Here is a 25,612-nt window from a genome sequence, read left to right as displayed (position 1 = left end):
CTTGAGAGAGAGGTGGTGTTTCCCAAAAGGAGGCCATTTAGTTACGTGTTCCTAGGTATAAACTGAAGATTAGGGAAATTCATCTTCTGAAAACACCAATGACTTGGAATAAAATCACTTCCCTTTGTTCATTTGGTAGAACAGGGTCAATAACTTTCTTCCTAGAAATAATATTATTTTTTTTAACTGTTGACTTGAAACACAAGTCTTCTACCTACACACTGTTTCCTTGGGAGACCACAGTGAAAATTCCTGTGTAGAGAGTAATGCAATCCTGATGTTCAGGGTCACAGTCATCCTCCCTAATGTTTCTCCTTTCTAATGTTTTTCTTGTCTGTATTGTAAGATCCCTGAGCCCACAACCTTCTTATTAGGTTGTGGCAGCCATCTAATTAAATATACAAATAAATAAAAGCTTTACATTAGAAGAAAAGAATCCCATTAGATCAAAAATAAAATCCTTTGTTTCAATTTGAAGATGGCAAAGATTAATATAAAATCACATTTTGTAGTTAAAGAAGAGTTCTGATAAGAAAAATATCTCATTTTGAAATTTTTTAGATAACATAGTCTGTATTTCTGAAACTTTTTGCTTTGTACTCTACTCCTTCAGTACAGTAAGAAATTTGGTAAAATTGAGAAGAATGAACAATACTAACTTCGACAAACTTGCATTAACTATTTAAAACTGTTTCAGTTTATAAACATCAACAAGTTTCACTCATCAATGAAATCTACATTACAACTCTCCATCTGTACCCTTAATTCTGTGCAAAGGCTTTAGGCATGGTGTAACTTGGAGGAAAAAGTATGGGAATCAGTCTCATGACAGAATATTTAAGTGGAAGGCACAACACACAGCCTCCAATTCACATCCAGTTTGGGATAAAGAACTGCAAATATAAAACATAATAAATAGCTTAAGCACCTCCAGCTTCCCTATTATGCAAGAGACTGTACTTTTGAAGCAACTGCATTCCCTAAAAAATTCCAAATTGTTCCTGTGGTTGAAGTCTGATATTCCAAGTCTGTTAGATTAAGCAACTGAAAATTGAAGGCTTAGACAGTATCACAGAGCAAATAGCTTTTGTCTAGTTTTCATTATGTTCAGCATTTGATCTATTCACCATTTACAAAACAACCACTTTTAGGACATCTGATCTATGAAGTTACTCAGGTGACACTGGCATCATGTCATATTCTATACAGGCTGTTTTAGATATCAAAGCAATATGTGTCAGGATCTTTGGTAAGGTTCTGCTTGACTTAGAAGATGATTAAATCTTAGCTAATGCCAACTCTCATACTTTTGCTTCCACCTGTTCTTTGAAGCCCTAAATTTCATCTTCAGACTCTACTGAAAAGAACATCACGCTAAGTGCAAACTCTTGGGCACAGTTTCATCTTATCTAATTTTAGGTACCTATGTCAGGCACTCAAGTTAGATGTATAATTGCCATAAGCTCCCCACACAGTCATGGAGAGAAATCCAGAGGGTGATTAGACCACTTGAGGTCTAATTTACTCTTTAGAAATGTGTTTATTCCTGTGCTGAGTGCAGAGCAAACTTTGGTCACTATGTTCCTAAGTCAAGCACCTAGATTTAGGTAAAATAAATCTAAGCCTTAAGCCTTTCCATGGTGTGCAGGATTCCTCAAAAGATCCCCTACATTTTCGAAACAGAGATCACAGTGACAAGTCTGTTTCTCAAATAAAGTGCAATACTGTATTGGATGGACAAAATGCATCTAACTCAGTAGACAGGATTTAGAGATCAATCAAGAAATGCAGAATCAAAATCCACAGGAACTAAAGAACAACAAAACCCTCCACTCCAAATAAACAATTTTGGTTTGGTTTTCTCTCCTAAAAGCCCACAGAACTGTATACAGCTGAAACAAACCAAATACTTTCAAGGGCTAACAAAATACTAACGTTATGCTCACTTAATTCTATCTTTGATACTACTTGTATCTGATACTTGCCAAGTCTTGTAATTTACTGCAAAAAGCACTGTTTGGGTGCTGATGTGTATAGTTATAAGAACATATATACAATCTAATTTTTCAAGGGCAGTTCAAAGAAATTCTTTGGTTTTTCTTATTATAGAACTTGGTGGTTACAGTTCCATGTTATTTTTGACTACTGAAGTATAAAATGGATGTGATAGACATCGCATTTATATTTTTTAACCTGCTGTGACTTCCTTTCTTTATCTCTTAAATTACTGTGAAAAGGACAGGGTAAGAAAAAGACCCATAAATAATGAAATGCTATAATGATATTCCTCAAAAATTCACTGCTGTAGCTTGGGGAAGAGTTCAAAACTTAACAGTACTGAAAGAGTCCATAACCAATGTAAACATTGCTAACTGCATTGTAAAGCATCTAACTGGTGTATAAAGCTTTAAAGGGTGAGACTCTCCACACACAGTATGTGAAAAGATCACTTAAACATCATTTTATATAGGAGTTGAGAATCATCTTACTAGAATTTCTGAGTAAACTCAGGCCACAGGTCCTCAAAAGTAAAAAGTTATAGAGGTGAGAGCACTGAAATGGCAGTGGCTGAAAGAACCAAGCAGGCTTATTTTATTCTACAAAAAGAAAAAAAAGTTTGCCAAACTGTAGTAAGGACAGTGGTAAGGGCAAACAGAACGACATTTTGTTGCCCATGACTAATAAATCCTGAAGAACTTTGAACTTCTGAAGTTTCTGATCTTGTACTGGGAGACCATGAGCCAAAAAATTGCATCTGTCTTTATAACAAATTTAGAAGATGAATATGCATAGATATCAATACTCATACACACATATATACATAACTTCCACTTTCTCTCTACACATAGACAACCCTCTCTATAAACATACATAAAATGTTCAACCTAAAATTTTCTAGTCAAATAAGAAAAAAAAAAATTAGCACACACGGACTTAAACAGAAGTATACCATAATGACAGAAATCTATTTTCCTGCTAAAACCTGGGTACTGTGAAAATATAAAATATTAGATATATCTATTGTATCAAGTTTTTAAAACACATTAGAGAATAATAATAATAATAATTGTATTTCCTCATTCTATACAATTATAAATAAGCCAATAGCTTTTTTTTTTTCCGTTTGTAACTTCTAAATGATTTTTGTAGCAAGTGTCATACTAACACTCGCATCAGTGTACCTCATTACAGAAGAAGCTCATATAGAAGTATGCAAGAGCACTTCCCAGGCTTTAGGCAGACTTGAGTGAGATGTCTGTATCTGCTCCCGTAAACTGAGGACTTTTCCTCATTAAGTTTATGGAAAGAATATACTATAACCTGGATGCTGTTTTGACTTTTACATGCCCAGGATATTTTGTTTCTTGCTGAAGAAAGTGTGAACTTTTATGAAAAAAATACACATAACAGGAGGCTTATATGCATATTATAGTACTGTTCTGTGTTGAGGAAGGACATACTTATTTCCAAGACATGGGTCATTAGTTTGTTGATCACAGAGGGGTCCGGTCCATCCTCCTTCGCACTCACAGGAAAAGCCAGATTGGCTGGTAGCATGGCATGTTCCATGCACACAAACTTTCTTATGACAAGGCTCGCAACCTGGCAGAATTCCCACTTGCAGTGGTACATTTCTGAAGTCCTGGAGCTCGCTGTTGATATATAGATTACGGATGCAACCATGGAAGCTGGTACCGTTCTGTCCTGGAGACTGGCGTAAAGATGCTATGTTATTTTTCACAGGCATGCCTAGGAAATTAATAACGGAAAATGATCAATGTAATCTTTGGTACAATTTTCTGTACCACTTTGTCTATTTTTAAAACATTTTTAAAGAAATATTTCTTTCTAATTAATTATTCTTAGATATTCACCTACAACCACGAGCAGTGATCTAGTAATTTGGAAATTGTCCTGGTTTGTCAAGCATGCATGCAAACCAGCTCCAAACCTGAAAGTCTCTAGGTCCAAGTAGAGATGTATATAAGACTTTATACAGGAAGCTCACAACATGCCTGGTTTTAACCTAGCGCAATTAAGTCCAGGATAGTACATAGTTTCTGAATCTTGGGAAAACAGAAGTTGTTGACATTTAGTGGCTGATACATGTTTTTTTGTAAGCTTCTAAGATACTCAAATCCAGAAGAATTTAGCAGGACCAGCTCATCAATTTGAAGCTGGCATACACATTTAAAATGTGAAATTTTGCTAGTGAAAATTCTTGAGAAGACAAGATCAACAGGATGAGGTTCCATTACTTTCAAAAATATTTTTGCTTTGTATGTCTCAAAACCAGTTTAATAAAAAAGCCATGCATAGTTTGCCATTACAATTCAAAACAAAGATAGTCAATAGTAACAATAATTCAACATCAAAATACTTATATGTAGATACTTCTAGACAGTGCAAATTCCCCTGATATTGACAATTTTCAGAATAATTCCTCTGTTGTAGTCTATAATTGTTACAGGTGTAATTAGAGCAGTAGGTATATGTGATGCAGTTATCCTGTTGTGATCAGTTAATCATTTAAGACTAAATCAGAAGGAACATTACTATTGAACATTGTTTCCTTGTAAAAATGAAGTTTCTTCTACTCCTACCTCACATTTTTTTTAAATTTATTGCCAACATATTGGCCCATATTAGTTAGTCCTTAAGATATTACATTTAAATAATGAATACATAAATGCCTAAATAACTCCTGAGACTAATAAGTAAAGGAAATCAAAGTGTACTGAGCATTAGAAAAGGATCTGTTTACCTTAAAATAAATACACAGCTGTACAGGTTTATTCCTAGGCAAAATTAACAATTTTCATTCTGGTATTTAGTTAGGTAACAACCACAGAAAGAGGTAATGTTCTGCATAGTTGTTCCTTAACCATGTAAACTGATACTTCTAACGGTTTTATACAGTTACTCTGAACAGTTAAAAGTAATGCAGAAGTGCTATGCAACCTAATGAAGTAGACCTGCCTTTCATTTAGAGGTTATTGTAATTTCATTTGTGCTAAGCTTCAGTGATTATAGAAATGAACATTATTGCATTGATACTGTTGAAAAGCCTTATCTTCCTTGATCTTATTAGTTAAGTAAAATAGTCTTGGGACTATTATACTAAACAACTCAGACTGTAAACAAACATTAGTTTCCATTTCCTAAAAAATATTCGCCATATTCTCAAAACTCAGGGACAACGCAGAGTCATCAAGGCGTCTTCACCCTGATGTCTCCCTTGAAAGCAACACTCCTTGAAAGCAAATGTTTAGGCATATGGCTTGGGGTATCTAGTAACAGAATAGATGCACTGAATTTATCCATTATAAAAATAAAAGCTGCATAAAACAAAGTACACCAGTGCAAAGCTAAACTAGATGTTATACTTCTAAGTGTCAGAAAATTTAGGTGATTTCTGGGAACATATAAGTATGTATGACACCAAACAATATGAAGGATATCACATGTGATTCAGAGAATTTTTTGTCTATAATCTCTCATATTGAAGACATGTAGAAACACAATGCAAGCATATACACAAGCTTTTAGCCTATACACTTTTTGCCTCTTCTAGTGAGTTACCAGTATTAGAAGGCCAAAGTGTGTGCAAAAGCTGCTCATATTCTTTAGCAATATTTATTAGATAATTTTTAGATAAAGGTTCTTCATCAGTTAGGGAAGAACTGCCATAGAAATGATGCAGACAAATATTTCAGCTCTATTTTCGGAAAGGTAAGAGAATAGTTCCTGCCCCCCATTAAGCTTTTGGTCACTGAACCTGACTACAGGTAAATTATCAAATTACTGCTCAAGAAGGCAAATGGTAAGACCCCTATTAAATAGCAGTCATACAATAACACTGTCAAAACGAGTATCTCATTCTAGAAGCTGCTAGAACAGAGCAGGCACAAATGAAAAGCAGCTGATGCCCTACCCATCTCAAAAATAGGGGCTTCCATGAAACAAGGTGCCACTCTCAACTAGTAAAATATGCTCTAATTTTGGAGAATGTGAAGTATCAGTGAAGTCTGTGACCCCTTTGAAGAATTTTTGAGAAGAAACAGATTGTCCCTTAAGACTTCTTACAAAAAGCCATGGAATTTCAATATGATTTACTGAAATCTGTTGTAGAAAGACTGAAAAATATCTAGCGTGTGTATTCTGACCAATTAGCTCACTTTCTGTAAAACTAGAATTAAATTACCCCTTTCAAATCAACCCAAATATTATGACCCAAGAATAACTTTGTAAAAAAAAAATAGAAAGGGGAGGTGGGGTGAGAGAGAATGAGAGAAACACCATACAAGGGCTTGCTGTCAAGTCTGAAATTCATCCTGCCAGCTGAGGTGATGCTTACCAGAAATGCCATCGTAGCAGGAAGGTGATAAGAGTAAGTGTAAGCTACATGACGATATAGGTGTCAAACTAAGACTTTGGCAAAGATAAAAATACTGCATAAAATTCTAGTGAGAATTTGACTTCTTAACTGATGGAAATGTGTGATCAAATTCTCTAAAAATTCTAGATACAGTTGGATAAGAAAAAAATTGAATGAATCTCATAAAGATGGGTAATATAAAGATAAAAGAGTGAAAGTTAACTGTCTCAAGAATTTTAAAGATCACAAATAGATAAACATAAAGAACAGAAAAGTTTAAGAGCTGAATATCAATCTACTGTTTTTTTGCTTTATTTTGTACTAATGTGCTTTCTTTTCTATGACAGCAGAAATAATTGTCTGCTTGGAGTCTGAATGTGAAGAATAGAAATAGAAGGACCGCAGGACCTCTCTAAAGAATATGCACTAGGATGAAAAAGACTTCTGCTCTTAGGAATCAAACCACTGAAAGAAAAGATTATTTCCAAATCCTATTTCTTCTGATACTTCAAAGTGACAATCTCCTAATGGAGACACAGATCTGCAAGGTGAAGAAGCAAGTAGAACCATATGTCACAAATCAACAAGTGTTAGCACTGCACAGAATAAATGTTTCTAGTTGGCAGTCTAGCATCATTTAATCAAAAGGTGCCCATAACAGACAGAGGGATCATTCTGCACTAAGCTCAGTTTTCAAGAAGTAGTAAAATTTGCCTTAGCAGTCATTAAATAACAAACTGATGTTGACAATACAAGTAAGCAAGCACACAGTGTCTTCCTTGAATCTAGGACCATCTGTCTTTCCAAAAAAATGTGGCATAGGACACTATGTAAACAACAGAAGTGATATACATTAAAAAATGCAGATGTACTTCCACAAGGCAATCCTCCTTTGAAGATTCATGGTATGAACCAATTTTAAAGGCAGCTCATACATTTGATAATTTTAATTAATTTCTCTCCTAATATGGGAGTGATGACTAATGTCGAATTTTATCCTGTACTTCCTATCTTAGATGGAAGGCGGCAGTGACAAAATCTGAAAAGATCTGACAAAAAAGCTGAAGTGTTTCAAGGGAAGAATAGGGATTTTCAGCAACAAAAGTCAACTTACCCCTCATCACCTGTAACTGAGGCACTTGTTATACTAGTTGTATAGAAGAAATAGACTATTCTTGATGGGTATCAAAGCAGCTTCCTGTTTTTCTTTTCCATTAAAGATAAATCTAAGCAACTACCCTGAGATTTTCTGTATATTTAGAAAGAGGATAAATAGCACCTTGTGGTTTCTAGAGAAAATAGGCATGTCACGAATGTACTACTGGTAGCATAACTTTTTTCAAGAAGGCATGATGCTCAAATCTAAAAACTTAGACACAGAACAGTTCTTAAGAATTAGACAAAATGAAAAAGAATGTAGATATTCATTTTACAGAAAGAACAGATCAGAAAGAGACTCCTTACATGTCTTCTATAAGAGTGTAAGGTTAAACTAAGTAGAAGATGAAGACTGGTAGAAGATCAGCAGTATTTAAAAACCATGCTGAATCTCTGGTCACTAAGAACTTAGACTTGCCACCAAGGACAGTGAGAAAGCACAAAGCTGTGGCTGAAGTTTCTGACTCTTTTGCCAAGATTATGCAGTTCCATCAGAAATTCAACAGAAACTGCTGGTTAAAACAAGGCTTGAATCCAGCTCTAGAAAGCAAACTGCAGCAAATGATCAAAAATGTTTCCACAAGTTTATCTCCACAATCACCTACAAGCAGTTTTACTGAAACAAACAATTGTTTCTTCTCAAAACAAAACAAAACATAACCAACAACAAACCCTGTCACATACTGTGAGGCAACTGTCCAGTTGGTTCCCTTCTTCCCTAATGTCATAGCTCCTATCAGCCCTAATCAGTAAGATCTCCAGACATAAATTATACTTCATGGCTTTATACCTTGCTATCATTTCCTGCAGATACCTCTACAGTGAAACAGAAATGTAAAACATGACCAAAATAGAATGCTGCCATTCTACACTTTCTGAATAGGCATTACTGAATCTTCAGGTAGCTAAACAATGTCAAACACACTTCTTCAGTATAATAAAAAGGTACATAACAGTAGAAAAATCACAGAATTTTACAGTGGGCATCAAATATCTGCAACAGGTACAGTTTGAGGACATACTATTTATTAAAACTGAAACTATTGAGATTAACTGAAGTTTCATCTTAAGGTGTTATCTCAATGAATGAGTCTCTTACCATGTGTTTATTAATGCATGTTACCACAGTAAATTAGCTATGATACCGTTAGCAAGAAGCAGGAAGATCCTCTTACCTCCTACATAGAGTGGAGAGTCAAAATTCAGAGTGGATTGCTTGGACAAATTGGTAATTATCTTGGGGCTTCCTCCATCAATAGATAACGAAAGAATCTGATCCACAGCTAGCAGCTCCACAATGTGGAAATTGCCATCATTAATAGTTTCCACACTGCAAAATAAACATTAATATTAATTTAAAACCATTAATGGTCTGTTTAGAATGGGTTTTCTTCTTCCTCTTTAAGAGTTAATACAGCTTCAGAATAGAACTTCTACAGGAGCGCCGTCTCCTGAAAACTAGATTTTAAGCAAGGACATGCACGTATGCTTAAGAGCTAATGCAATATAATACCCCTTCAATAATATGTATTCTAAATTAATACCCCTTTTTCATTCAAAGTTATTCCTGTCCTCATCGAATAACGAACTGTGTAAATACAGATAATATTCTAAATATCCATTGAAATACATTTACTAGGCAGGAAGCCGAACACAAAAAAAGTTTGGAGTTCTTCTGCAACAATGACCAGAGGGCTGGAACACCTCTTCTATGAAGAAAGGCTGAGAAAGTTTGGGTTGTTCAGCCTGGAGAAGAGAAGGCTTAGCGGAGGCCTTATTGTGGCCTTTCAATACTTAAAGGGGGCTTACAAGAAAGATGGAGAGAGACTTTTACCAGGGCCTCTAGTGATAGGTCAAGATCTAACTATTTTAATAAAGGGTAGATTTAGATTAGATAGAATCTATAAAGTAAAAGATGATGTAAAAAAAAATAAATTCTTTAATATGAGTGTGGTGAAACACTGGGACAGGTTGCCAGAGAAGCTGTGGATGCCCCATCACTGGAAGTGTTCAAGGTCAGGTTGGATGGGGCTTTGCACAACCTGATTTAGTGGAAGGTGTCCCTGCCCATGGCAAAGGGGATAGAACTAGGAGATCGCTAAACGTCCTTTCCAACCTAAACCATTCTATGATTCTAATGTTATTTCAAGTTCTTATTTGTGCACGTGTGTGTGTCAGTGTCCTACATGTTGCATAGTATTGTGTTTACGTATTTTGCAAGTATGAAGGCCTGAGTCAACTCCAGTGATACATAAACCTACTATTTCATGAAATTTGGAACTGCATCTAACCTTAGTCCTGCTATACAAAATCACATCATTGGTCCAGACAACTCCACTGATGTTAGCAATAATTTGTTATTTTTATTAGGCATGGTTCTGTGTGTTCAGCTTCTGGCTAGAACTGTGAATAACTGTATTCATTTTTTTTCTTGCCTACATATATCGTTTCCTTCTGCTTACTAACAAGATATGAATCCACTAGCAGAATGGCTGAAGGGTGTCATGCAGAAAAGGCTTGTTTCAAGCACTGTGCTTACACTGTGTAAGGACAAGACTACACAAGTTACAAAGTACAAAAATGGCTGCGTATGCTTACCAGCCTCAATATCTACACAGCAAATGTTTAAATACAGGGTAACTGCTCTGCAGTTGAACACAGTTTAAGCACATCGAAGAAGGAAGAATATTATTACTCAATTCTGGGACTGAATATGTGATTGTACTTTACTTCTAGTCCATTTTCCACTGGAGAATTAAGAGCTGAATGTATGGCTGGATGGAAGTTATGACAATGAGCTGTAATCCAGAGACCAGACATTATAACCATTCCCATGAGAGCCTTTATTTGCTTCAGGGCACCATTAAATAAGTGAGCTTAAGCCTTTGAAAAAAGTTATTTAAATGAACCAATTGTATGATAGCCTGAGACGGACTGAACAGTCATACAGTCAGTTAGCTCTTCTCATTAGGAAAGCAGTATAGCTGAAAGGGATTAGCTTCCTAAATCTCAAGGCAAAAATCAAGCAAATTACCTTATAACATCCTAAGTGATATTTTAATTAACCTAACTGCCTTTGTCCTGGAACGGATCAGAAGTGCTCACATGGTTGTTTACAGCTGTGAGACATTAAATAGCTTCTTAGCTATTTATTACCACCTCTTAACTACGTGGACAGACTCAGCTCAATATGGATAAAAGATCTGCATGGTAGCATGCATGCTTTACATAAACTTAGCTCTATGTGAAAGTGCAAACACACAACAGAGCAGACCCTGGCAGAATAAACACTTTTCAGGAGTGGGCAGGAGAGGGACTGCCAGGTTCCATGGAGGGAAGGAAAAGGTCAGGGTTCATCATTCCTACAGACTAAGGTCTATTCAAGGTATTAAGAGGCTTGTTTGCTGTGATCAAGCAATAAGAAAAGTGCCAGGATTAATTTATTTAACACATTTCAGTGAATCCAGGAAAAAAGTTGTCCTAAGAAATCAAAATGCATATGACTTCTTGACTTAAGTAAGCAAGAACCCTAATGTAATGTTCCCATTCCAAGGAAAAGTTATTTTACAACTTATCAACCTTTCACACAATAGTATTTAAAAGGATGAGAGCAACACAGAACACACATTTTTATAGCAAGAGGTCATTCCAGGGATGTATAAAACATAATGTATAAAGGGAACGTGTCTCTGTTAAGAGTGATTATTAAAAGTTTCTAGTTTAAAGTGTTTTACTGGTAAAAAATTATTGCAGAAAGAGGAGCCCTCCTAGGTAAGGGTGGTTTAAATTAAAGGGGAAATAAACACAAGGCATATCTGTGCACTATTTCCTGCCAATGCACTTACATTACTTCTAGCCCATTTCCCTTTGGAGAAATGAGAGCTGAATGCATAGATCCTAATGAAAAGCTGTAAAAAAAAACTGATTTAAAGCTTCTGGAACTCTGTAAAAGACTAATGATTTGGGAAGAAATATTCCCATATTTTCAATAAATATATGATGAAAACTATTTTACAGAATGTAATTTTCTGATTTTTTTTTTTTAAGTGTAAAGAACATTTAACATTTAAAAATGGACTTCCAGACAGAACAAAACCCAAGTGGATTAATTTTTCCTGAATAACCATCTCCAACGAATTATTTTTCTTTATTGGTCTTGGCACTGCCGTCATCTCATCTTGTTACTCAGATTGACTGATCAGTGCTTTTGGTATGATGGCTCTTTCTGCAGTCAATTCCCATTGGTAAAGCAGTTCTCATTCACTCTACACAGCTAGACTGCTGTTATTGTTGATTCTCCATATTTATCATGATTAAATAATCTGCTTGTAACTTTGTTTTGTTGCTACTGCAAGCACCTCTGTAGGCTTTACAGCTCCCATTTGACTCCTTTTCCACACAACATTTCTTGACTGCCATTTACATTATAAAGCTTCTATTTGAATCTCTGTATTGGCGGTTTATTTTGGTCTCTGTTTCAGGCATCTCATCATTGTTCAGTGGAGTACGACTTGTCTTATTTTTTTTCCTGTACTATCCATAAATCTTCACTTCCTTAATGAAATCTGTAAATCTCTTGATAAACTTCTCAGTTTTTTAATTTCCTTTCTGTCCTTCTTACTGTAAGCAACTTCCCATCTTAATTTGCAAACTAGTGAATAGATTATGCACGATGTTAGGAGGGGACACAACCCGGTAGATGACCCGAATTAACCAAAGGGACATTCCATGCCATATAATGTCATGCCCAGCATTAAAATGGAGAGGAGGGGGACAGGGGTTAAGGTAGGTTAACCAGATTCTGCTTGGGAACTGGCTAAGTATTGGTCTACCCATAGGAGATTCTGAGTGCTTGCAATTGCAGCCCTTCCCTTCCCTTCCCTTCCCTTCCCTTCCCTTCCCTTCCCTTCCCTTCCCTTCCCTTCCCTTCCCTTCCCTTCCCTTCCCTTCCCTTCCCTTCCCTTCCCTTCCCTTCCCTTCCCTTCCCTTCCCTTCCCTTCCCTTCCCTTCCCTTCCCTTCCCTTCCCTTCCCTTCCCTTCCCTTCCCTTCCCTTCCCTTCCCTTCCCTTCCCTTCCCTTCCCTTCCCTTCCCTTCCCTTCCCTTCCCTTCCTTCCCTTCCTTCCCTTCCTTCCCTTCCTTCCCTTTTCCTTTAGTTATTAAACTATTTTTATGTCAGCCCATAATTTTCCTGACTTTTACTCTTCCGTTCCTCTTCCCCTGTCCCACTGGAGGTGGAAGGGGAGGTGAGTGAGCAGCTATGTGGTGCTTAGCTGCCTACCGTGGTTAACCAATGACACTATTTCAAAATATTATTTTAACTATTTATAATTTTGGTAAACTTCAACTGTTTCTTCTAAAATTTTCCATACTGAATGGTGCCTGAAACTGATTTTTATTTTTCTAAACAGACCAGATAGTTTCCCAGACTGAAGGGAGCACACTCCGATCTCTTGTGCTTCTATTAACCCTGCTTTGCATGTCATGACATTCACTAGTGCTCTGGCACCATGTCTATCCATTTGTCATCCGTCTGAAAATCCACTGAGGCAAGGTGTTAAAATCTTGAAAACATGGAAGTCTGCAGAAATGGGAAGGTTAGATCCTCAAATCCTTTGTCCATTCTGGTTATATTCCAACACACAGATGATTTGCACCTTCCTGCCAGCTCTACTTTTGAGCTGTGGTAGTACTGGCTGGATCTGGGCCTGTCAACCCATTCAGAGTGAAGGTATTGCCTTAGCTAGAACAAGGTTACATGGAAAGAGAAAGAGACTGTGTGGTTCCCATTCAGAAGAAGCAAAAATTAGGCCTACAGAGAAAGAAGAGAAAGAGGTAGGGACTGGGCAAGAAATAGAATAAAGCAAGAATCAGTGTAATGTGTGGCAGTGGATTGTAAGGAAAACAGGACTGGAAATTGAGTCAAGGAGGAGACTGAGAAGGATGAAATAGATAAGAAAAGTGAACCAGTAGGTTACGTCTGTGAGCAGTTTTTCAGCAAAGATGATCAGATCTAGTTGGCTTAGAAAAAAATGAAGGGAGGGAAGGGACGAAAGAACCCAAAGGGATGGACTGAAAGAAGGGCAGGAAACATGACAGGAGACAGCTTTAATAAGTAACAAAGGTACAGAAGGACAACATGCAATGGCTGACTGAAAAGTAGATAAAGAGCTGAAAAAGGGCAGGAAATGTCACAAAGATCCTAGGAAGGAAAAACAGTAAGAACTGGAAACAGGGATGGCTGGAAACAAAAGTTAGAAAAATAGGAATAGGTTGGAAAGCCTGAAGGGATTAGAGTATAAAGTGTAAAAGATCCTGTGCTACAATGTACTCCTTTCTAGAACCTGAAATAGAAATTAAACAATATCTAATTTGTAGAGTCATCACTAGATGCACAAACGTATATAGAAATGAAGAAATGTATGCAATGCTTTCAGCATACGCGCTTCCCTCAAGGCCAGACTTCATTACAGTTGCTCTCAGTAACATTACATGACAATTTTCAAACACCTCCTAGAAACTCACCATCAGGCCTATTTGAAATGAAAGGGAGGTTAATAATACTAATAATGATAATAATAATACTAATAAAATACAAGTGTGTATCTGTTTCACTAAACAATTGTGTCACCGTGTAACACTTCCCTACATTTCCCATCCCTTTCTTCACTGCGCCTGCATTCTCTACTTGTCGCATAATTCAAGAGAGGTGATCAACTATGTAAGGGAGATGCTTTTAAGTATTCTGTAACACTAACCTAATTGGGACTCTTTGTTAATTGATTACTTTGTTATTAATCTCTTCTACATTTATGGATTTTAATTTTGACTGTGTGAGTCTTGTTTTCCAATCTTTTTCTAGAAAACTAAAATGGACAAGTGTGAATTACCGGTATATATTATATTCCAGTAATACTGGAGAAAGCATGAAATTGATGAGAAGGAAATGTATGTTTTGAATGGGAAGAAGTATTCTTGGTAGATTAAACAAATGGGAGCGGAAATAACTTGAAATTACCTATGATCCTGATTCCTATTGTGTCCTATTCTGAGACAGCTGTACCCATCAAAATAAAAATCAACAAAAATAATTAAAATCCTGACAAAACAATCTAAACTTCCTCTTTAGCACTATCCCAGATAGAAGAGAAAAATAATCTTATTTTGAATTGTAGTCATTCAGAAAAGTGAATGTTTCATGCAATTTTAAATCTGTGTGAAATACTTCAATTTCCTGTAAAGTCAAATCTTATTTTTAATATATGAAAATATATAGAAATAAAATACATATACCATTTCCACATGTTAAACCATTTCATGGAACTGTATAAAACCTTATAAAACACATATTGCATCAGAAAATAAAAGCAACCTTAAGATGCTTATTGTAAAAGGCTGTGTTTTACTAAACAACTTTATATTGTATTTTATAGGAATGATTTTTTTCTGTTCAGTGCTTTTAGTAATCTACTAAAACCACAGTTCCTTTGGTGTTATTACCTGACAAAGTTTAACATTGTTTCCCTGCTATATAAACTTAAGATTTTGATTTTATATTGCCATTTGAGTGCAATCATTTCTAAAACCCATTTATTTTCAACGAAATGTCCCTACTAGAATGCAGAACAGTGTCAGCTGCTACAAGCTCCAGAAGTAAATATAAACTAGATATAATTTTATAACACAAAAGGTGTAAATACAGTAAAAAGAAGACTCAAGGAAAACTCATTTAACACTTCCCCTTTACTTCTGAATGCATTTGTAGCAACAATAGGGCAGTCAAGGCCAAGAATTGATGCCTGTTGGTTTTTTGCTCACTCTTGCAATGTCTGTCTGCAAATTCTTGAGAAGTTACATAAAACCTCCCCGGAAATTCAGGTGGTAATTTTTCAGAGAACCAGAGAAATTTGACTTAAAAAAACTTGAAAAATTATGCTCCAGAAGCAGATGTGGATTCTGTCTCTTAATGACTTTGGAAGCAAAACCCATTTCTTTTTCAAGGGTAGTGCCTTTTTTCAGAATCAAGTTTTTAGCTTTCTCTTCACTTGTCAGGGAAAAGTCCCATGTTATAAGACTGCTTACCACAGAAGAGAAGAGAAACTTCCATTTAATTTCTGCTTATGCAGTATAGTTCTGCACTTTAGCCTGCACACTAGGAAATTATTTGGCAGTAACATAATGAGAAAAACTTCACTTCCATGTGAGCTTTACACAAATGTATAAATATTCTGCTGAAAGCTAACTCTTACTCAGTTTTAATGGATTGAAAATATATTATCTTTCTGACATATCTGCATTATTTTCCAAGCCAAATCATGTCTGTTGGCAATAGGTTTTAAATGTCTGACAATACATTAATTTACATATATTTCTTTCAGCCATCTATTCAAAAATGTGACTTTGATATAAGGAATTAATACATGTTTTGCTTCAGTTAGAAATCTATTTCATCTGGGTTCACCTGTAAATAGCAGAGGCTGGATAAGATCCTGTGTCATAACTGACCCTCACTCTACCCCGGTACAGCTCTACCGCTATATGATCTTTATCGCCTTTGTAGAGCAGGATCCCACTGTCTTCATCTGTGGCAATCTAGTTAAAAGAAAGAAACACTTAGAAAGAACTAAAAATAAATATTAAATCAAAATGCTGTATTAAGTGAATCTCTGAATTTACTGCCATAGTCTATTACTTCACTATAAAATTCTTCCTTGAAGGACAACCTGACAAAATTCTTTCTCTTCCTATCAATAAGCCCATCTACTTTAATATGAATATAGAGTTATTCCAGTGACTCTTCTAGATTTTTAGCTCAAACTGTGAAAAGCTCTTTAAGTGAGCCAATGACAACTTTGGCTAATTTTCCACACCACGAAAAGTCATTTACAGTCTTTTCCAGATCAGAATCTACAACACAAGCAATCTTACCTGTAGAGTGATATTGGTTTGGGGGCGTATCTTAGCTGAAGGGATTTGTAGGTAGGATTCTTTGTTGACAAAGTTTATACTGATCAGCTTTTCACATTTCTCACCCTGGTAGCCTGATAAACATTGACAGATTGGTTCACTCTCTTTTATGATACACTGGGCTCCATTTTGACATTCGTAATTATCACAAGGGCTGGTGCGAGGTAGAACCATTGGTGGTGCAAACTCACAAAACAAGCCACTAAATACAAACAGAAAAAATTAGTATTTCCAAAAAAACCCAACTTTGACAGAAGACATACATGTTTGCCCTGTCTTCAGATCTCTCTCACCTGTATCCTTCTGGGCAAATACATGTATATCCATTAACTGCATCAGTACACTGTGCTCCATTTTTACATTTGTTGTCCTGGCAGTCATCAAAGTCAATATCACAATGTTCACCTACATATCCAGGTGTGCAATCACATCTGTGAATCAGGAGAGCAAGTAGGATAGCATAGTGCCTTTTAACAATACAGTGTGCTTATGGGAAAGTTAAGGAACTACTGAATTGTTTAAAACTCAAGAAAAAAAAAGCATTACTGTGACTTTGTGTGTAAAGACTATGTAGCTTAATCATATTATATGGGGAATCTACATATGTAATGAATACAGTTACTAGTTACCCATGCGTACTCATCTGCCATTATATTGAGGAGTTGTGCTTTAAATCTAGAGAGCCCTCATGAATCATTTTGACAGTTCTTCTTGGAATTTATGAGTAATGCAGAATGTTACAGGATGTTGTAAGCGGCTGCAAACACTAAAAATAATCAATATTCTTAGTTGCTGAAACCAAGACAAATAATCCAAGGCTTGCGTTACACTGATGGATATTTTCTTTGCCAACTGAACAGCTATGAATGGACCAGTGGTCCATTTATACCGTTTAGAGGTTATGCATAAATTTTTTCCCCTTGAAGTTTCACCAGCCTGATTTACTCTAAATATCTCCATGGTTAGTGGACTAACAGAAGTCTCAAAACACATCCTCTGCCCTCCCTGAGCCCACACTGAACTAGAAACAGCATATCCTCAAGACAGTATGTAATATTTTTATGGTTTTGGTTTTTTCTTTCCCCATACAACTCTCATTGTTAATGCTAGTGGCATTTCTTCAGGAAATTCTCATTTATTAGACCGAGTGAATGCCCAGAACCCTGTGAAAAAATGAATGGAAAAGATTACAAATTCATGCATCCACGTGATTTTTTTTTTTTTAATTAAGATGTATGTAATTGATTTCATTAGGTCTTGTGATTCCCTCCTTGGTGTTGTTTTAGTTTCTAGCATTTGCTCTGAAGTGGTAAGAATGATTTTAAATAGCTGTGTAACTTTCAATTAAGTACTTCAATCAAATATGTCTCAATTTTTATTCAACACCATATCCAAATAAGAAAAGTGAAAAAAGAATATAAAGCATGCTATTAAAAAGCTGACTAAGTGAGATACATTCTTGAAGTTACTGCATGTGCTATTTTCTGATTTAAAATCACAGAAAGTTACATGGAAGATTAATGAACTAGGCAGTAAAGTATAAGATGCCAAACTACGTTTACTGAAGTGGCAAGAAGACAATAAACAACACACAACAATTGAAATTCAACAAGTTTTCCATTTTCCAGTTGAAAACTATCAACTTAATTTCATGTTCATTTGAATATTTAATGTATTTGAATATTATTTGCCATATTTTAAATAAAATGTTATTCAGTAAGTAGTAGGAATGAGAATAAATCAGATTTTAGCACAAGAGCATACTGTGCATAAAACAGTTGCTTATGACAACAATTGAAAGCTGCAGGTTTCCTATATTTATTAACCTAAAGCCTATTAAAGACACTTTAAACTGTGCATACTAATTAGTTATGATAAGGATATGGTGTAATTGAAGATTATTTTTTCTGGGGATGGACTTCTTTAGTTTATACCTTCCAGTGTGCCTTCTCTTTCACAATTACTTCCCAGAAAGTATTATAATCATTCCACTTCAATTAAATGCAATTATTTTCCTACTGTCCAAGCTACTGAAAAGGTTTTGTATAGACTGTCATGTAGACTAACTGCTCTGCTCTGCATTCCTATTTAAAATCTGACTAGAATTAGAACTGTTAAGGATCAGTAAAATTCAGTAAAACATATTTAAGATAATAAAGTAGATCTACATGAAAATAATGGCCTATTCTACTGTAACGCTTGATAGTAACTGAAATTAGATTTTTGAGAGTAGAACTTGCTTCCACTAAAACAAAAGGAAAGTAAGTTAAGCAAGACAAACTCAGAAATTTAGATTCAGTTGGACTATGACAATATTTTAGACTTACTTGTATCCTTTGGGTGTCAAGATACACTTTGAGTCATGCTGGCAAGGATTCAGGTTTTGAGCACAGAAATCTAGTTTCTCCTCACAGAGCTCACCTGAAATGTAATGTATGATGTCAATTCAGTGAAAATATCACTGTTACCTGAAATTAGCTGTTTCTATTTTAAAAGTAACTGCTACAAGTTTTTTTAACACTGAAAATTAAATACTTCATGATATCATAATAAATACTACCTTTATAATAAATACTAATAAATATTAATAAATAATAACAATACTAATCTTTCTGATAAGTCCTTTATAAAACAAAATTAGTTCAATGTCAATCATCTATCTATATATATTTTTGTGAAAAAAGGTTGTTTTCGTTTACAATATTTATCTAGTTCTGCGGTATAGCCAAACACTAGTGACTGAATCTCTTCTCACTAGAACAAAGAAGCCATCAGTATGCTTTTCTTTTACTTATTTCTAAGCACATTAAACACCCAGATTTGCACTATAATTACCTGAGAAAACCTGTTAATATCACTGCATGTCAATACAATTCCAATTATCCCAAAATGAAAACTTGCTTTCTATTTGTTCTTAAATACGTCTGTCCAATTTTTGCATTTGTTAATGTACTACAATTATCTACAATCTGTTCTGTGAAAAGAAAAAAAATATCTATGTCAAGTGTCTACCCTTCCCTGCTGCTAGAAGCAGTGGCTCTAATTTCCAACATGGGTTGTATAATCTGTAAATATTTTAATATGGTTAAAATATTATTTTATTTGCAACTTTATGACAGGGAAACACTTACAGGTGTGTAAACCGATCAACAAGGTCTTCTTGTTCCCTGACTAACTAATCAGAAGATACCATGAATAGTGCACTCACAAAGTTTATCACTGGTTTGTAAGATAGGTATACTTATTCCAACATCCATATGAAGAATGTATGTATAATCAATGGGTATAAACCCTGTGCCTGCTGAATTCAGGGACTCACAGATCTATCAGGCCCTAAAACTATTTTTAGGTTTTTAGGAAGGAGTAGGGTTGCCTCTTGGCATTTGTCAAGTAATAAAACATGAGCTAGTGATCAAAGATAAGTAGAACTGTGCACCAAAATGAGGAAAAAAGCAGAAGATAGCAGTGGATGAGCAGATAATTTCACTGCTCAAGTTGAACTTTCCTTCAAAGAGGCACAATATTTGGTATCCCTCAGTTCTACTTATCTGAGTGCGGTAGCAGTCTGCAGTGTAGTTAGCTGAAGAATCAGTTTTTGCTGGAAGCCAGCCTGAGATTAAAATAGTATATAATGGCTTCACCTCTTTCCTGTAACTGTTAACACAGTACTGAGGATAAGGACAGCACCACCATGCATGCAGTATGGAGAAAGAAGGACAGACCATTTAGGGACAGAATTTGGGTAGAATCAGGAACAGGTAGATTGGAAAAGGGGAGAAAGGCATAGGATAACAACATTGGAATGGAGGCTTTGGAGAGAGTATATGAATGAAAATATCTTCCAATACATATGTGTGTGTGTATGTGTATCAGTTCATCAGCTACTACTGTCATTAAGCAGTAAGGTTTCTGACATTTTACACTGCTCCTTGCCAAGTACCTAGCACCACACAGAAGCTGCTTCTTGCTTACATGGGCTTCTCTGGAATTAGACATCATCATAAACTGAAAGCAACCATAGATGGTTGAAGGTCTATTTGTCTTTTTTTTTTTTTTTTTTTTCTTTCCCCACAGGTTCAACAGATCCTCTAGAGAAATTTGTCCTTTCCACAGCAAGTGTGCCTACATACTAGTGTTTAAAACTGCATATCATGAATATGAATACTGACTACCCAGGACTTGAGACATTATTTTCAGGACTTCTCTCTTAGGGTATGTAGAACTTATTTCAAACAATGGACAAATAAAAAAAAACTTAAGAGAGTTGAGGAACAGTCTACTTTAAAGCAAGGATAGAGAAAGAGGCAAAACTGAACCAGAGACAAAGATGGCTATGCTGGATAAAAACACATCTGAAATATGTATGCTAACTGCGATAAGACATGGGACCTCTACAATCTTCAAAAATGAGAGGAGAACCAAAACCAGCTAGACAAATACTTTGCAGCCATCCAAAAGATCCAGACTGGTTCTACACAAAGATTTAAAAATAAAAAAAATTTGATAGCACATTAATTTGCAAGTAGTGCATTTTACCTGCAAAAACCAAATAACACTTTGAGTTAACACAAGAAAATGGCCTTCATGCACAAGCTACTTAACAGTCCTCAGAAAAACTGACAGTAACAACATGACTTAGTCAATATCTGCAGGAAACTGAATGAAGATCAAATGCAGGCCACTGAAGATGACTAATAGAAAGGATTTTAATTCTGTCCTTGAAGCATCTTCAAATTCTCAATGGACTTATTGGTCTGGAAATGTGCAACTGTTATGACAGTTATGTTATCCTGGAATACCAGGGATTCTTTGCATCCCGTGATATATCAAACAAAAACCAGATCCCTTTCTCTTTTAAAAGGGTTTTATTCAAACAAATACATATATAAGAGGAAGTAATTCTTCACATGGCATTTAGTCAATTTGCAGAACTTGTAATAGCTGAAATCTGTTTAAAAGCTAGCAACATTTAGGAGTGAGATATAAACATGGGAACAGGGAATTTAGATTTTCAGGAACATGGAGTGGAATAAGCAAAAATCACTAGTTTTTTAACCTAGTTTGTACACATTCCCATGGCTTAGAAATGTATATCTGTGCCTACATATATGTGCATATATGCATATATATATACACACCCTATACAAATTATCTTATTATGGCATATATTCTATATTAAATGACATGCAGAACTGCAAAATATATGACACTCCAATTACAAATAATAAAACTATGGCTGTTCAGTACTTACAAGACTTGGACAAAACCACCTCTAAACATTCCCAAGATTATTAATTGTAACAGTATACCAGAGACTTTCTGAAAGTGACATATTGAGCCTATCTTTCAAGCAGGGCTGAAGGTTTGCTGTCTCTAGATAGATTTACAGTAAAAGTTCAGTGGAAAATCCCCAAAATATATAAAAAAAGCAAATTAGGTCTAGCCTAATAGGAGCAAGCAATCTTACCACTGCTGTCAACTTTACTGAACTGGCATTGATTTTGCTACGGGATAGTAATCGGGTGAGGACTTAGATTATTATTGGCACAGACCCCTGAAATTTCTTGTGTGACAATCAGCTTTACTGAGTAGTGTCTAAGCCTGTCCATTTTTAAATTTTTTTCCCCTCCATCTGGGTTTCTTAGTTAGCGTAAACTGCAATTTAGTAATCATAGGTTGATGGCCCTAATATCTTCTGAACTACACTGAAAGCTGAATCACCTCATGAAAGGCTCAGGGACACCTGAAAAGTCTTAATTCCCAAGTCATAGCTGTGAATCCTGCATAGAGACTGAGGGTCAAACTGGAAGTTTAAGTTTGAAACAGCCTTACGTTTTTGAAAAATGTCCACTTCAAATCATAAGATCAGTGTTGCACTACCAGACATAATGCAGCCAAACAGCTTGCAAACATCATCAGGTATTTTTGAGATTTATGGTTAGACTTTGATCTGAGTACTCTGTAGAAAAGTGCACAGACCGAAAAAGAAGAGAAACAATGATTCAAAAACTCACTTGTCTTTAAAAGACAGGGCTTTTTGTGCTGTGACAGCATAAAAGGAAGGAAAGTTTCCCCTTGCATTTGCAAATTGTATGCACTGTGAAATAAGTCAGAATCATATGACTGGGGGGAGCTTTCAGTTAAACAGTCTGTTAGCAACTAGCCTAGGAAAGGAAACAGGAATCAAGGAAAGGACATGGTAAACATGGTGGTCCATGTAGTGAAATAATAATGTAAAAACCAAAAAACCCTATGAACAAAGACGTCAGTTTTACGTAAAGTACAAACTTCCATTATAAAGAAAGAGTAGCATTCATGACAGACTTGCACACAGGATTAGTAAAAAATAAAACCAAGAAAATACAAGATGTAATCCAAAACATATACATCAGGTACTGTATTTCTGAATGAAAATATAAATAACAGAAGAACAAACCAAAATAACCCAAGTGCGAGGTCTTCATTTGTATTGTTAACGGATTTGTATTCAGAATGGAGAATTCCCATAACCAAAATATAACTCTTTGTGAAAAATAGAAAAGATCAGTAAAAATACATGACATGAAGTCTGAACCACTGAAGAATAGTTTCCTGGTAAAGCAACATCTCTTTTAGCGTACTGAATAACCAGTGTGTTATTCAGAATTTAACTGAGACAAGGTGAAGAGGAGAAAGTAATTTTGCTTATATGAAAAGATAGTGATGAAAGTGAAACACTCATTGAAGGAAGTAACAGATTTGCCAAGTTAGGCTCCTTGGCTTTACTGGAAGCAAACGTTAGAGAGTTCTCTGATTTAGGAAGCATAATACAATGTTTTAAAAAACATACTTCAAAATAATGAAAAAAAATTGTGAAACAAATGTCTCAATTCATGGAAGCCTGACACCAATGTATGTGTACATTCTTTTATTCATCTAATAATATTGTAACTGAAGCTTCTGTAAGAGCTTGGCTAAGTAATGTTTTTGAAAGATAGAAACATTTCTGTATGTAGGAAAATAAGGAACAGACTAGTTTGTTTAAAAATAAGCAGTGGATAAAGTGTCAAAAATCCTATGAAAAGCTTCCAAAGTTTAATTAGAACCAGCAATAACTCTTTTCTTAAGACATCTTGCTTAATTAATCTAGGGAGTCTGGATTCTGATATGGACTAGCACTGCAACCAGCAGAACTCTGTGTGGTCCAAATGAACCCAACCCTCCAAGGTCAAGACTGGAATATTTACTGAGATTTTGAAGCTAGATATAGAGGATGATGCAGACGTAAACAGCCAGACAACACTATTAAACACTGATGATGAATTGTGTGTAATCCTTGATTAACTAACCAAAGTTATGTTTGCTAGATTCAGAGGTCAGTTTGTCTTTCCTCTCTGTATGTTAATTCAGATATAACTTGCTGAGATTGTAAATCACAGGAGAACTTAATCACAGAATCATAGAATACCAGGTTGGAAGGGACCTCAAGGATCATCTGGTCCAACCTTTCTTGGCGAAAGCACAGTCTAGACAAGATGGCCCAGCACCCTGTCCAGCCGAATCTTAAAAGTGTCCAATGTTGGGGAATCCACCACTTCCCTGGGAAGATTATTCCAATGGCTGACTGTCCTCATTGTGAAAAATTTTCCTCAGGTCCAGTCGGAATCTCCCCAGGAGTAACTTGTACCCATTACCCCTCATCTTTTCCATCTGACTCCTTGTAAAAAGGGAGTCTTCATCTTCTTTGTAGCCACCCTTTAAATACTGGAACATGGTGATAAAGTCTCCCCTAAGCCTTCTCTTCTCAAGGCTGAACAGACACTTAACTCTGGATTTTCCAATATATAATGACATGTAGTACAACAATAATGAGGAACAATGCAATGAGGTGAAAAAGGATTTACATCACTGTTATTTTGAATAATTGGGCAATAAATTAAAAATACAGTTAAAAAAAGCAATGTCAGCCACTATATTTCTGAATGAAGAGGAGAGCTGTAACACAAATGGACATGGCCTTCTGAATATAACAGCACACTGCTAATTACAGGCAAGCTTACTGAAAAAACAAGCTTAAAATCACTAGAATATTAGCAAAGCTGAGTATGATATTAGAATAAAAACTAGAGACAGAATACAAAAGAAAGAATGGCCATTTTTAATTATCAAAATCAGATTTTTGATAGACTTATTGCAGTTCCAAAGCTAAAATAACATGTATTACAGACTTACTGGTAATTGCTAGAATAGCACGATTTTATATGTGTACATATATGTCCATTCCAGCTTCTGAGCTTGGTTGTGATATATTGTGAGTTAACTTCTGACATATTTATGTTTTATCAATTAGGTGTTATTATCTGAGTCTTTGACTGGAAGTCTTGGTTTAATTACTTCTGACTCAGATAGTCAATAGAATGTAGGAGTGGTTGGAAAATGTCAGTGCCATTTAACAAACTATATACAGAAAAGTGCTGCATTTTTATGAAGTCTTGAGTTTGATGAACAGGAGACAATGTAAATTATTTAAAGTCGTGAGCTCATTATTCAGAAAAGACAAATAAAAATATGAGGGATAATGTTGCTCACAATTAAAAAAAGTTCACAGTAGTATGCAGTTTATAACTGCAAATCTGAACATTTTGTTGGAATTTAATTTTAAAGTCAAATTCTAGATCCAATTCATTGCTAGACTGTTCCTATCTTTCACCATTGCTCAACTCTGTTCATCTATCCACCATGCTTGTGGATCTCAGTGTAAGATGTGGCTTATTTAGTTTAACATTTCTAGTTGTTTTACATATGCTGTTTAGCAACAACAAAGAAATAGTAACTTTACAACAAGGAAAATGAAAGGATGGATCATAGACCAGAATCAGTAATGGCAGTGATCAAACTAGAAGTGTGTAGTTCAGCTTGCCAAGGATATCATGTGTATTCCCCCTTTATGAAAATGCAGTAAAATTACTTTAATAGTCGAGCTTTTAATATAAAATAGTCATTTGAAGTATATTAAGCTAGATGGAACAGAAAATTTTACAATGAGTGATGAAAAGCAAGAGTAGCAAACGTATCTCTTTATTCTAAGAAGCTGTAACACTTATGTGTAGTTCTTATAAGAATGAGGATTA

At 35.5% G+C, this 25,612-nt stretch overlaps 1 protein-coding gene across 7 annotated transcripts in view; it reads right to left on the bottom strand.

Moving 5' to 3' along the window:
- SLIT2 (slit guidance ligand 2) overlaps positions 1 to 25,612 on the bottom strand; it is a 265,807-nt gene that overhangs the window by 4,111 nt on the left and 236,084 nt on the right. For all 7 annotated transcript variants that reach the window (XM_074865881.1, XM_074865883.1, XM_074865882.1 and 4 more), the window contains 6 exons: positions 18,830 to 18,923; positions 16,796 to 16,933; positions 16,464 to 16,704; positions 15,997 to 16,127; positions 8,713 to 8,867; positions 3,462 to 3,750 (listed from right to left, as the gene is read on the bottom strand). In XM_074865881.1, coding sequence (XP_074721982.1) covers positions 3,462 to 3,750; positions 8,713 to 8,867; positions 15,997 to 16,127; positions 16,464 to 16,704; positions 16,796 to 16,933; positions 18,830 to 18,923 — 1,048 coding nt within the window. The remainder of the gene's footprint in view (positions 1 to 3,461; positions 3,751 to 8,712; positions 8,868 to 15,996; positions 16,128 to 16,463; positions 16,705 to 16,795; positions 16,934 to 18,829; positions 18,924 to 25,612) is intronic.

This window comes from Strix uralensis, chromosome 4 (genome assembly GCF_047716275.1).
Source record: "Strix uralensis isolate ZFMK-TIS-50842 chromosome 4, bStrUra1, whole genome shotgun sequence".
Lineage (NCBI taxonomy): Eukaryota > Metazoa > Chordata > Aves > Strigiformes > Strigidae > Strix > Strix uralensis.
This window is presented reverse-complemented; position numbering and strand designations above follow the sequence as displayed.